The sequence below is a fragment of the Bufo bufo genome, chromosome 9 (genome assembly GCF_905171765.1).
Source record: "Bufo bufo chromosome 9, aBufBuf1.1, whole genome shotgun sequence".
NCBI classification, from domain to species: domain Eukaryota; kingdom Metazoa; phylum Chordata; class Amphibia; order Anura; family Bufonidae; genus Bufo; species Bufo bufo.
In genome coordinates this window covers 36,161,272-36,175,175 of record NC_053397.1, presented here as the reverse complement: position 1 = coordinate 36,175,175, position 13,904 = coordinate 36,161,272, and the positions used below count along the sequence as shown (strand labels likewise).

The following is a 13,904-nucleotide window of genomic DNA, read 5'->3' as shown; positions in this document are numbered from 1 at the left end:
GAGAAGTTGGGGAATGTGTTTTGGGGTGTCATTTTACATATACCCATGCTGGGTGAGAGAAATATCTTGGCAAAAGACAACTTTTCCCATTTTTTTATACAAAGTTGGCATTTGACCAAGATATTTATCTCACCCAGCATGGGTATATGTAAAAAGACACCCCAAAACACATTCCTCAACTTCTCCTGAATACGGGGATACCAGATGTGTGACACTTTTTTGCAGCCTAGGTGGGCAAAGGGGCCCACATTCCAAAGAGCACCTTTCGGATTTCACAGGTCATTTACCTACTTACCACACATTTGGGCCCCTAGAATGCCAGGGCAGTATAACTACCACACAAGTGACCCCATTTTGGAAAGAAGAGACCCCAAGGTATTCGCTGATGGGCATAGTGAGTTCATGGAAGTTTTTATTTTTTGTCACAAGTTTGTGGAATATGAGACTTTGTATGAAAAAAAAAAAAAAAAAAAAAAAATCATCATTTTCCACTAACTTGTGACAAAAAATAAAAAATTCTAGGAACTCGCCATGCCCCTCACGGAATACCTTGGGGTGTCTTCTTTCCAAAATGGGGTCACTTGTGGGGTAGTTATACTGCCCTGGTATTCTAGGGGCCCAAATGTGTGGTAAGGAGTTTGAAATCAAATTCAGGAAAAAATGAGGAGTGAAATCCGAAAGGTGCTCTTTGGAATATGGGCCCCTTTGCCCACCTAGGCTGCAAAAAAGTGTCACACATCTGGTATCCCCGTACTCAGGAGAAGTTGAGGAATGTGTTTTGGGGTGTCTTTTTACATATACCCATGCTGGGTGAGATAAATATCTTGGTCAAATGACAACTTTGTATAAAAAAATGGGAAAAGTTGTCTTTTGCCAAGATATTTCTCTCACCCAGCATGGGTATATATAAAATGACACCCCAAAACACATTCCCCACCTTCTCCTGAGTACGGAGATACCAGATGTGTGACACTTTTTTGCAGCCTAGGTGGGCAAAGGGGCCCATATTCCAAAGAGCACCTTTCGGATTTCACAGGTCATTTTTTACAGAATTTGATTTCAAACTCCTTACCACACATTTGGGCCCCTAGAATGCCAGGGCAGTATAACTACCCCACAAGTGACCCCATTTTGGAAAGAAGAGACCCCAAGGTATTCGCTGATGGGCATAGTGAGTTCATAGAAGTTTTTATTTTTTGTCACAAGTTAGTGGAATATGAGACTTTGTAAGGAAAAAAAAAAAAAAAAAAAAAATCATCATTTTCCGCTAACTTGTGACAAAAAATAAAAAGTTCTATGAACTCACTATGCCCATCAGCGAATACCTTAGGGTGTGTACTTTCAGAAATGGGGTCATTTGTGGGGTGTTTGTACTGTCTGGGCATTGTAGAACCTCAGGAAACATGACAGGTGCTCAGAAAGTCAGAGCTGCTTCAAAAAGCGGAAATTCACATTTTTGTACCATAGTTTGTAAACGCTATAACTTTTACCCAAACCATTTTTTTTTTACCCAAACATTTTTTTTTTATCAAAGACATGTAGAACTATAAATTTAGAGCAAAATTTCTATATGGATGTCGTTTTTTTTGCAAAATTTTACAACTGAAAGTGAAAAATGTCATTTTTTTGCAAAAAAATCGTTAAATTTCGATTAATAACAAAAAAAGTAAAAATGTCAGCAGCAATGAAATACCACCAAATGAAAGCTCTATTAGTGAGAAGAAAAGGAGGTAAAATTCATTTGGGTGGTAAGTTGCATGACCGAGCAATAAACGGTGAAAGTAGTGTAGGTCAGAAGTGTAAAAAGTGGCCTGGTCTTTCAGGGTGTTTAAGCACTGGGGGCTGAGGTGGTTAAAAGGGACACTGACAGGCCCAAAAAGCATATTTAGGTATATATATATGACATTACAGGTCTTATAAAGTGTATTAGAATCATCTAAGTATCCCCCCTGTCCACCTTATAAATACAGTAAAATAAAGTTTTAGAACCTGCTTGAATCGTGTTCAATCTGCCCAAGGGGCGGCGTTTCATCTCCACTTGCGCCCAGCCAGCCTCGCCCCAACTGCCGTTTGAAACGCCGCCCAGCTCATCAATATTCACTTCGCTGGGCGGCTACTACTGTCCCCGACGCAAGATCCGGCGCATGCCCAATACAATACTATGGGCATCGGCCTCCGGCTCATCTTCAGCGCATGCGCCCGGCACCCTCACTGGCCGGGATCGCATCGCGCCTGCGCACAGTCTGCATCTCAGAGTCCGGCGCATGCGCATAAAGCAGAGATGCAGACTGTGCGCAGGCGCGATGTGATCCCGGGCGCATGCGCTGAAGATGAGCCGGAGGCCGATGCCCATAGGATTGTATTGGGCATGCGCCGGATCTTGCGTCAGGGACAGTAGTAGCCGCCCAGCGAAGTGAATATTGATGAGCTGGGCGGCGTTTCAAACGGCAGTTGTGGCGAGGCTGGCTGGGCGCAAGTTGAGATGAAACGCCGCCCCTTGGGAAGATTGAACACGATTAAAACTTCATTTTACTGTATTTATAAGGTGGACAGGGGGGATACTTAGATGATTCCAATACACTTTATAAGACCTGTAATGTCATATATATACCTAAATATGCTTTTTGGCCCTGTCAGTGTCCCTTTAAAGTTATCACCACATAAAGTGACATGTCAGATTTGCAAAAAATGGCCTGGTGTTTAAGGTGAAAAATGGCAGGTTCCTGAAGGGGCTTTCCAACCCCCCAACAATCAGATATTTTAGGATGAGCGCTGTGTCCTTCTCACAGCTTACCAAGCACAGCACTGTACATTATATAGCAGCTGTGCTTGGTATCGCAGCTCAGCCCGATTCACTTGAATGGGACCGAGCAGCACCTAGGCCACATGACGCCAGTTAAAGGGTCAGAAACCCCATTTAACCCTTAGGATACCGGATGTTTTTTTGTTTTCATTTTTCTTCCCTATATTCCTTGAGCCATAACTTTTTTACATTTCCATTCACATAGCTGTACAAGGGCTTATTTTTTGGGGGACAAGTACTTTCTGATGCCACCATCATTCTCTGGGTCAGTACGATTACAACAATACCACATATGTATAGGTTTTGATGTCTAAACTGTGTAAATATAAATTTAAACTATTTTTTATACATTACAATATTCTGACCCCCATAATTTTTTTTATAGTTATATCTACGAAGCTGTGTGGGGGCTCATTTTTACATGTACGGCACTGGAGCAATGGGCAAACAAGCTGGTAGCGAAGAGGGTTAATAAAATCCTAAAAGTCGGCAGTTTTCCTACTGACCAAAAAGCCTAATAGATGCCACTTCTTGGTCTGTACAGATCACTTTATTAAAGTTACCTACTTAAAATAATAGACAGGATTACGATGACCGATCACTTCTTGTAAATGGTGTATCCTGTGTCATCACAGCCTATCTACTCCCCCTGGCCTTTACACAGGTCACAGAGCATGCCTAAAAAAAACTTCCCATGAAAGTCAAAAAGGTCCCCTCCTATCCACTGTGCCTATGGCTCACGGTGGCCGTTGTAAAGAATCTCTCTAAATGCTGTTATGAACATTTCAGGCACAATGGCAGCCTTATGTGTAATCATCTTCAATAAACAGAATAAAAAATCTGCAATCGAAAAAAACACATTAGAAAAAAAAAGGATGTACTGTTATTTGGTTTTAAATGGCAAAAAGTTTCCGGTGAAACATTCCGTTTAAGGAACATTTGACAGTTTTAGAATGTACCTTCACAAAGACTGTAAGGAATTTCACGGAAATAACTGAGCACACTTGTGTTTTTCACTCCTATTCGTCTCCAGTCATGAAAGGAGGATATGGGGGCCTTCGTTCTCATCAGTGGTGGCAGTCACAAAGACTGAAGTTCGGCTAACTTACTGTTATAGCCTGCCTGACAAGTTATAAAAGTAAAATGGGACTTATGTCATGTAAATATTTTGGGCATGCTCTGTGGATTGAAGTCGTGACCTACTGTTACTTTTGTACCCACTTCCTAATCTTGTTCTTGGGCTATCCTCCTTAGATGCCCACAGTAAGGTTAGGGATTATCCTTCAATTCTTCCTTCAGAGCCCCAATGACACTGAATTTTTTTATATTTTTTTTACTCTTTTTCCACTGGTTTGGTAATTTCCTATTATTCATCCTACATCCAATCTTTCAAAGCTATTAGTTGTCACCATTGATAACTTGCATTGTTTTTCATTAGTAAACTGCTTTTCCTTCTGTGTACGCTGCAAATAATACTAAAAGAACATATCAAAGCTGACAGATGGACCAGCAATGCCCTCTCCACTGGCCACCACTGCTCAAAATACAGCCACTTTATGAAAGTAGTCTTGAAATAGGTCACAGAAGATCATAACCAGGAAAAGGACTGATTCAAAGATGACAAACCATGGCTGCCATGCCAATAACAATCATACATTTAAATGCTTTAGTTTATTCTACATGAGGTTTCCTGGTAAACACAACCACATCTGCCTCAGAACTCATGAACACGAACGTTGTGCGTCCGTGTGGCGGCTGGGATAGATCGAGACCCATTCAACTTGAATGAAACCGTGATCCGTCCGCACCGCAAAAAAAAACTGAACATTTTCTATTTTTTTGCGGTGCGGAGGCACGACCAGAAACACCACGGAAGCACTTTATAGTGCTTCTGTGGGGCTCCGATCCGTGCTTCCGTTCCGTATTCAAGTGAATGGGTCCGCATCCTTGATGCGGAGTGCACACGGGCCAGTGCCCGTGTATTGCGGACCCGCCGTATGCAGGCTGCATTTCGGCCACACAACGTTCGTGTGCATGAGGCCTTATTATGTAAACAGTTTGGGAATCCTAACAGGAGGTAATATTTATGATGGAGACCTACACATAGGTAGGTAAGAAAATGTACTGTGTGTTCACCATCTGTAAATACAGCACTTCTTAGGCTGGGTATAGATCTGTGCTTTTAAACTCTAGCAGTCTGTTACAGCAGAGGAACAGACGGCCAGAGTTTACCGTAACAGGCACCGCCAGATACCATCATGCACTGGTGGATCCACATTCACTGTAATGGGATCTGCTTTCTGGTATATAGAGCAGTTTTTGGCTGGACAAAAAATGCTGTGTGTAGTATTTTTTTCCAGACATGTACATCGGATACAGTGAATTCTGGCACCATGTTCCTCCGCCAGAATTAAAAGTGCAGATGTGAATCCAGCCTTAAGCTGTTCACAGGACCTTGGCAGTTCTATAAGCCTCTTTTCATGTTAGCCAATAAAGAATTGTTTGAAACTTTCAGTTGAGCGATAATAGGAATGGACAGGACTAGGATGTCAAGGCTGGAGCAATATTTTTGGACCTGAGGTAAACAATGTAATCTGGAGACATTTCTACATAAGCACCTGACTGTATGTCACGCATTTTGACCAAGATTTTTATAGGCTGGAAGGCATGTTTGAAAAAGGTCATACATAAATGAGCAACTTTCTGCAGGAAAAAAAAAGGGGGGGGGGGTAAAAGATATTGACTGCTTGGAATTGAGATATCGACTGCTTGGAATTGAGATAATACAAACAAGTGATAATTTAAAAACTGTAGCTTCATGCTTTTATTCAAAAACTTATTTACTGTAAAGTGCATTTTTCAAAGGAGAAAAAAAGTGCATCTAAAAATCCATAAACACACACATTGTTGTTGGATCACTGAAAAGTGTCGCTGAAATTATAATTGGAAATTAATATTCAATTAACACTTACCCATTGAGGGCTTGCCAAGTGTGGTTAATCTGGAGTTTCCCACTTGTAACCCTCTCTCACTTATATTGTTCACCTAGTAAGTAAAGGGATGTTCGTCAGAAGTAATTTATGGTACGGTAGTATAGTATGAATTTTCAAGGGAAAGGGAAATGAACATAAAACCAGATGGCGTTAGACCTCCATATATTAGTACATTCTTTATAGGTCATTAAAGAGGTCGTGTAGTTTAGAAAAACAATTTTCAAATAAGCCTCTGAACTAGCCGTGGATTGCCGAAGTTATGTAAAAGCGCCGGCCTCTACACAACTTTCTGCACAGAAAGCTGGCGCATGCGCAATTCCCCTGGATGAGACTGCTGCCAGGACAACGCGTGGGCCCGGACGTGTGTATCAAGGGCGCATGCGCAAGATTACGGCACACTGGGGGGAAAGAAAAAAAATTGAGGAGAGGAGTGAATATTTAACAAGATAAGGGGCACGGCTGGGCTCCAAAGGCCGGAGGAACAACCCCTTGGGCTCCATATGAAGGTAATTAGCATGTAAATAAAAGTGATTTTTAGCAAAAATGAAAAGACTGGTGGTGGTAAGACTAGTATATTTTTCTCTAGATCAAGGAGACCGATATGATATGAAAAGCTCTGTAGCTAAAATCTGGCTGACAGAATCCATTTAGGTTCACATCGCACATTTTGTTTGTGGCTTTTGGCAAGCATAGTGTGTGGAATCAACCTCCCATTGTTATCAATAGAAAGCAGTACTGCCATCCATACTACCACAGGTTAATTAAGCATCATGAAAGGACATGTCCTTATTTGTACGTCAGCGATTTTTAAAGACATCCCTGGAATCTGCATCTTATCACAGATTAGCCCTATAGAATGGGGCTAAAGCTTCATACATCTAAGGCAGGTCTTGTTGCATTTGTCAGGCCTCTCAGCTGCAATGGCAACCCATGGTGAACCTTTCAACTGGTTGTGGTTTTAAACGGCCGGGATCAGAGAAAACTAAATCACACTAGTTCCGGACAGTGTAGGCTCAGATACTGTGGCAGTACCATCCAGTAGACATACCTGTACGACCATTTGCAATAAAGCACTGCTAAAATGGAGGTATAGTTACATTAAAATGTGGTAAGAAGTTAGCAAGCAGCAGGTCTGGCAGAGCCTGTATGGCTTTTGTGTTAACAAGTGTGCTAATTTACTTTAGTCCAATCTTACAGCAAGCATTTGTTTCCGAAGTGTGCAGTGCATCTAGGAAAAGCAATCCAGACACACTGGCCCACCAAGGCCTTGCAGATTCAATGGAGCCATTTTTCTGGAGTGCACTTTTAAAATTTTATATTGTTGTTACAATTAAATATAGAAAAATTAAGTAATATGGCGACAGCCGCCAGTTTTGTGTTACAGATTGTGTGCTAATCTGTTCATTATCTTGGTAAATAGGTGCACTGCAAAGCAGCAACCAGTTAACATTGTGAATGTCTAAATGAAGTTTAGACCACACCATTTCCTTTGTGAGAATACACAACCAAGTTATTCTAAAAGATTAGTTTTAAAATATAAAAAAATTGAATGCTAGAAAGAAACCAATGCTCAGCTGGAGCGAAGGGCTTTACAGCTTGGATGTCAAAATGTGACTTTCTTCTGTTCGTCTCTTCCAATCTGAAGGGTCATCAGCTGATTACACAGGATTGCAGTGATTAACACTTATTTACTCTCGGGTGTGTCATATACAATTCTGTTCACTTAAAATAAAATAAAAAATAGGATTTAAAAAAACAAAAAAAAAAAACAGCAGTTTTTCTTTAAAAGGCTGTGCCATGAAAAATATTCTACACTTTTCAAAGCATCGCCTGGATCTGAATATTTTTATAATTGCATGTAATTAAAATTTAATATAGTTACTGAGTTTTCCAAATGAGATCCATCTGTATAGCACCACCTGCTGTTTGTTCATTTCCTTATTTCTCTGTCCACCTTGAAGTGGACGCACATGCTCAATGCCATCCTTCAACTGCTGTTAAACTGACAGTTGCAGCAAGAGAGAGCAACAGAAAGGACACATTCTTTAAGAATATGACCATAGGCTGCCAGCTTAAAATAAGTAGCAAAGCAATGAATGGAGGGATCTCTGCATCCATGTGAAGTACAGGGCTGGTTCTAGCTTTGTAAGAAAGATCGTCAAGTTGTCCGATTTGCATTTTCTACATTAAACATGGTATAAACCCTTTAAAACAAATACCAATTTTAATTCTCCAAAAAGGGAGGCATAAGCCATTTAACTAAAAATGGCAATTTCAAAATGGCAATTTTTTTTTTAAAGCTGCAGTAGATTCTCATTTTGCCATGTTTCCTAATTGAATAGAAATCCAGGTGTATGTCTCAACACTTTTTTTAAACAAGTCTTTGACTGCGACGACAGATTTGATTTCCAATACCATTGAGAAGTCCAAACTGCATATTTATCACAGTAAAATTTTAAAACCTTTAAAAACATGGTTTTTTTTCTTGGTCAGTACAGCAATTTGAGTGCATCTCACCAAATTTTTTCCATAAATGCTAACGAGATCTGACAAAAAATTGGCAGATTTGGGAGAAAAAAAATCTGTTGCTTCTTCCAAGAAAACTGAATGCAGGTACTTAACGGTATGCACATAAGATGCAAGACTTGCCTGCCAGGAAAACCATTGTGTACGGAGGGAAAATAAAATTAATGCGGCTTCTAACCCATGGTGAGAAAAACGTCCATGCCTAATTCTTCATGTCAACTAAAAAATAAATCAGTGTCCAAATGTAACAATGGCTTAATTCCAAGCTTCATATTTCATGTTATTATTACTGGGTATGGGCTATTGTTCATCTGAAAACATCCCAACCAAACCAGAAGTAGCCATGTATAATGTCATGGAACACCTATTGAACATGCAAAGGAGAGGGGGAAAAAATCCCCAGAATTCATATATTCCTGCAAGACGAAGGCTCCACAATTACGTCCTGAGTATTTAGCAAGTGTGGATAATTGGAAGATCTGTAACAATCACGTATCGGAGATATTTTAATGTGACTTCAAAATAGTGTACACGTGCCTCCATATCAAAAGGTTTCTCCTTAGAATATGCGTTGCTAAAATAGAAGACTTCATGGACAAAGGTTAGCAACTGCATTAAATTTTCTTACCTGATCTTCCTCAGCCAAAAGAAAAGCATAAGATTCGACAAGTTCTTTTTCTGATCGACCATCAAATTTCAATTGTCTTCTTTTCTCAGTGAACTAAGAAAAAGAACAAAAAAGAAGTATGGAATTTGGGAAAGGATTGAAAATAAATCCAGACTCTTCCTCCAAAATAGTATATTAAGCACACAAAACTAAGTGAAGATGTAAAATGTGCCAACTAGTACGTGTGCAACATAGTACACAACTTTCACAAAGTTGCCAAATTCATTTTTGAAAAAAATAAATACTTTGCCATTTTCGTTAAAGCATATACCAAGACTGATCCATGTTTTTTGAGTTTAGAACTTAATGCTCCAGAAAAGAAGTGTTAAAAAGTAACACGAGCGAGAACCAATGTTTTACAGGGCACAGGCAATCAATCTGCGAGATGACCAATTCAATCTCACTGACCTCTTTTTCCAAGAATTCATTGTGAACGATTCGAGCAGTTTGGTATGTAAAATGTATCTTAGAATTTGCATCCAAGTAAGACGAATGTAGAATTTTCAATATCTCCTCAAAATCTCGTGAGCCAGAACTAATTGGCTGAAGAGCTGAAAGACGAACACAGAAAAAAATAAATAAATAAATAAGTTACTTCCAAATGTACGTAGGCTAACTTTAAATTGTCAATTATTGTGAACTTGTAAAAAATAAAATGAATAGAAACGCATACAAGACAACAATGCAAAGACTTTATTGTGCTTTACGTTAACATCTCTAAGATTCACAAGTGGGCAACGAGTAATTACATGTATCGTTAAAAGTACGCCACTGTATAAAACAAAAAAAAGGGGGAATACATAAAAAATTTATAACAGATTATGTGGATCAGGGAGCTACAATATTCATATTAAACTTATCCAAACCTCTACTATCATTACAAATGACTTCCAACGCGAAAGGTCTGCTTCCGGGGTAACGTACAATTTTTGTACCAATTAGAATTAGCACTATTACTTTAATATTTATTTTTTATACCGTTGTGTGAACAGGAATCTTCTACAGAAAAAAGCCTGGCTTTACAATGTGCAGGGCTGCATAATAATGTCAAACTCCATAGACATCTCAAAATTCACTCAATGTGGCTATACACAAAAGTTACCTGTTGATCGGTAGACAGGCATTTTGGCCTAGCATGACAATGACTGGAATAAGCCACTGCCAGACACCTCTGGCGGTAACATATCTCCTGAGAAATGATCGATAACGCTAAAATTCTACAAGACCGATCCACCCTCCAATGGACGTCCATTCTTACCAGATTTTTTACTTCCGCCATTAGTCTAATGTGTACACTCAAGCAGTAGTCTGTGGTCAAGCAAGTCAATTTGTACATAACCGCCTAGAAACCAATTATAAATTAACAGGTTGTAAAGGATAACGGTCATATTTTCACTCAAAATTAAATTTTCATATATGTTGTTGCTGCTGTGGTGATAATCCATAATCACTAATTATTATGTCCACGTACCACTTGTTTACTAAGATTCTGTGCATAGCAACCTCAAGACTTTTTTCTGACTATCTTCTCAAGATGGCCGACAATGCCCTTACCCTGATGCTAAGACCTCCCTCCCTAACTACCCAGAATTCATTCAGCTCATCTCGGGAACGCGCAACCTCAATCCAACCAATCTACTTTCTCCATACTTAAACACGCCCTCTTCCTCCTGAGTAGTTTATCGCGATTATATCAGCACTATTTCGGTATTACGAGAGCGCGCGCGCAGCGATCGGGACTACCCACCACTACGTCCTCTGTCTTCTGTATATAGAAGATACGGAGCACACCTAGCAACGCTGTTTTAGCCGAACCACTGAAATGCATGGGGTAGGAAAGAACATACTGCAATTACTAAGTAATTCAATACCTATACAAAAGCATTAACTAGGGAACTAAGATAAGTTTAGACCAATCCAATTACAAAAAATAATATGACCGTTACCCTTTAATAAAAAGGACTAAATGGGCAGATATAAAGCTAAAGTATATGAAAAAAAATATATATATCTCCATTTTTAACTCAGGGGGCCTAGCACGAGCAGAGCACCAAAAATGGGGCATGTTGTATATAAAACCACTTTAATACTGTCCTAAATCAAGTAAAATGCTAAAATTATATATTATTGTGTTACTATAGAAGGTAAAATAAGCGCCGGATGAAGGTTTTTTTTATGTATGTAATTTTACACGTTTTAAAATCTACAAGAATTTCAATGACCAACAGATTTACTAAGCCCTCATGGGAGGAACTATTAAACTATTGTCAATTTTTTTTCTGAATGGTTGTTACAACTTTTACTTGTTTCAATGAAAAAATAAAAAGTATTATATAAAAGAGACACTGAGTATGGGATGGCAATCCCGTTCAGGAAGATCATGCAGTCCCATGGAAGCCAAGCATCCCCAAGGGTTCTCAGAAAATATATCAAGTTACAACATTGAGCTCAGCTTTATTTAATTTACCGTTAATGACATAAACCACATTGATATAGAGAGGCTAATTACCTAAAATGACAAAAATAATGTCCTCCGGGGACATAACCACGAGTGCATAATTCTAAGCCTTGAAAAGACTAACGGCCACAGATGTTCAGGAAAACTACTAAACCATTATGGTCAAGTCCGTTAACTGAGGCTCTAACAAAGTTTTGCCAAATCATAGGTAATAATAATAATTCCACTTAATTTAGTAATCCAGAAAGTATAAAATCCGGAAGACATGAAATGAAGCAGAAGACTGAACAGAAAAAAAAAATTAGGGACAATTTGTAATTGGTTAACAATATGTTCTAAAATTATGCCGGATTTTTCCCAAAGGTTCTCTTACGAGCATAAGTGATTTTTCTAACTATCCAGTAATCCAGAATAGTTAATAATCTGGTCACTTTACCATAGCGCCCAAGATTAACCCCAAACTAAAATTTTCGGGGGGGGAAAACCAGTGCTACACAAAGTAAAAACTGTCCCATAACTGACTAGCCTAGTGTCCATTCAGCCCACATGGGCGGAGGCAATTTTTTTTTGTATTTCTTGTGTCACCTCCTAGTGGCAGCTGGGCATATAACCATGTCCCCCAAATAATTAAACGAGAAAGTGATTTCACAATAAGTACAAAAATCCAATTATTTTAACACACATAGCATTTCATGACTGGGAACCTGATGCAAGGAAAATATTTTCTTACATTAGGACATCTGGTCACACTTCACCTGGTCACGCCCCCCTCAAAAGACTGAGGTCGCTTACAATAAAAGCACTCCACGCGACTCATTTAAAAAAAATATGCCCATTTTAGTTGTAAAGATGGGGCAAGAGAATTCAGCGGGGGGGGGGGGGGGGCTTCACCTATCATTCTGTGTCAGAATCCTCTATGCACTGCAAACTACTCTCCAGCTCTATTACCAGACACAAAACTTCAGTGTGCTCAGAGCTTATTAAAGCAGGCCCATACCAGGTTCCATTCCAGAGGGGGGGGGGGGGGGAGAAAAAAAAAACTTGCCTACTTGTACCGTTATGCCGTTATGCACAGGATTCCATTTATAATATTGACAACAACAAAAAAAGTGGTCAGTGAAAACGCGTGGGCGGGGAATATGAACGCGTGGGCGGAGCCATCCAGCCTCCAACTCGCGTTAGAGAGCCAGCTGCCTCCTATCAAACGGGTCCTCGCTGATCGTCCGCGCCCTCTAGCGGACATAAAGCAAGGAGAGGAATACAACTCTACACTGGCCCCCAGGACAGCGCCGAGGTGAAATGTACTCCATAGGCATGCAATATGACACCACTCATATCCTAGCTGCTATACAGGAGAAGATGACGACCACCTTTCTTTTCTCTGCTCTTCTTGGGGATCTGAAAGCGTTTTCTGGGGGGCTCTTCTGTTGGGGTGATGTCCCCTCTGACTGCGCTGTTGGGCGGATCACTGTTCACACTGCTGTTTCTCCTCTTGCAACCAGTTTTTTCCGCCCCCGCCACTGCCGCCTCCTCTTCTTCAGCTTCGCCATTTTGAGAAGCCCCGAATCTTGTTTCTTCGCTCGCTGCCGGTCTTGTACTTCCACCGCCACTACCCCCGTTGACGTCAGTGAGCGCGCTCGGTTTCTCTTCCTCCATTTGCTTCACTGCCTTCTCTCTGCGACGCCGCTGAACATTACACACTGGTGTCCGTCTGAAGTCTCCCTCCTCTGACCCGCTTACGAGAGCTCGCGCCGCACTCTCTTCAGCCTCCCCTCAGGACGCCATCTCACCGCTCTGCCCGCGTGCGCCGCGTTCTCCTCGTTTCATTAAACCTTCCCCCTCCTCCTCCTCCTCCTCCTCCTCTCTCCCTCACCCACCCAGCCCTGGCGACGTCACGAGGAGGGCGGGCGCACGGGAGTGCTAACCAATGAACGAACGAAACTCGGCGGCGCTGACCAATAGGAGCGTAGCAGAAGGATTCCTGTCAGAGAGCGGTCGCCATTTTAAAGCTTGTTTTTTTTTATCTTCGTGTTCTTCTGAGGCGAGCGCTCCTGCAGATACCTATTTCGCGGTTTTTATGTACTTATTTATTTTACTATTTATTCGCAACGGCCTCGTTTTACTTTAGTAATCTGTTTTTCGGGGTGGCCGCTAGGTTATGGCCGTCCTATATATAGGTTTTTCTGTATGACGACATGCAGAAAGACGACGGATTTGGATCCCTGATCTTATCTGTTTTAGCTATAGCGTCTTTTTTTTATTGCATACGTTCAGAATTAAGCAAATATTGTAAATAATTGGGGGCTGCTGAGGTGATTAGGTAGATGTAATGCAGCTGTAGGTACACAAAATGGTGGTTTGGAAAAAAAAAAGGGGGGGGCATGCTGAAGGTGTAAAATATGCACCCAAAATATTGGTATATGTGCATGGCAGCCATGACATGGTGGAAGTAACGTG

General features: G+C 40.6%; 1 protein-coding gene across 4 annotated transcripts in view; it reads right to left on the bottom strand.

The window, feature by feature from the left end:
- The window catches only part of TASOR (transcription activation suppressor), a 96,542-nt gene extending 83,258 nt beyond the window's left edge, over nt 1–13,284 (bottom strand). For all 4 annotated transcript variants that reach the window (XM_040408700.1, XM_040408702.1, XM_040408701.1 and 1 more), the window contains exons 1-4: nt 12,818–13,284; nt 9,398–9,540; nt 8,951–9,043; nt 5,776–5,848 (exon numbers count right to left, since the gene is read on the bottom strand). In XM_040408700.1, the coding sequence (XP_040264634.1) occupies nt 5,776–5,848; nt 8,951–9,043; nt 9,398–9,540; nt 12,818–13,103 (595 nt within the window). In that variant the 5' untranslated portion in view covers nt 13,104–13,284. The remainder of the gene's footprint in view (nt 1–5,775; nt 5,849–8,950; nt 9,044–9,397; nt 9,541–12,817) is intronic.
- Between the last annotated feature and the right edge of the window lie 620 nt (nt 13,285–13,904).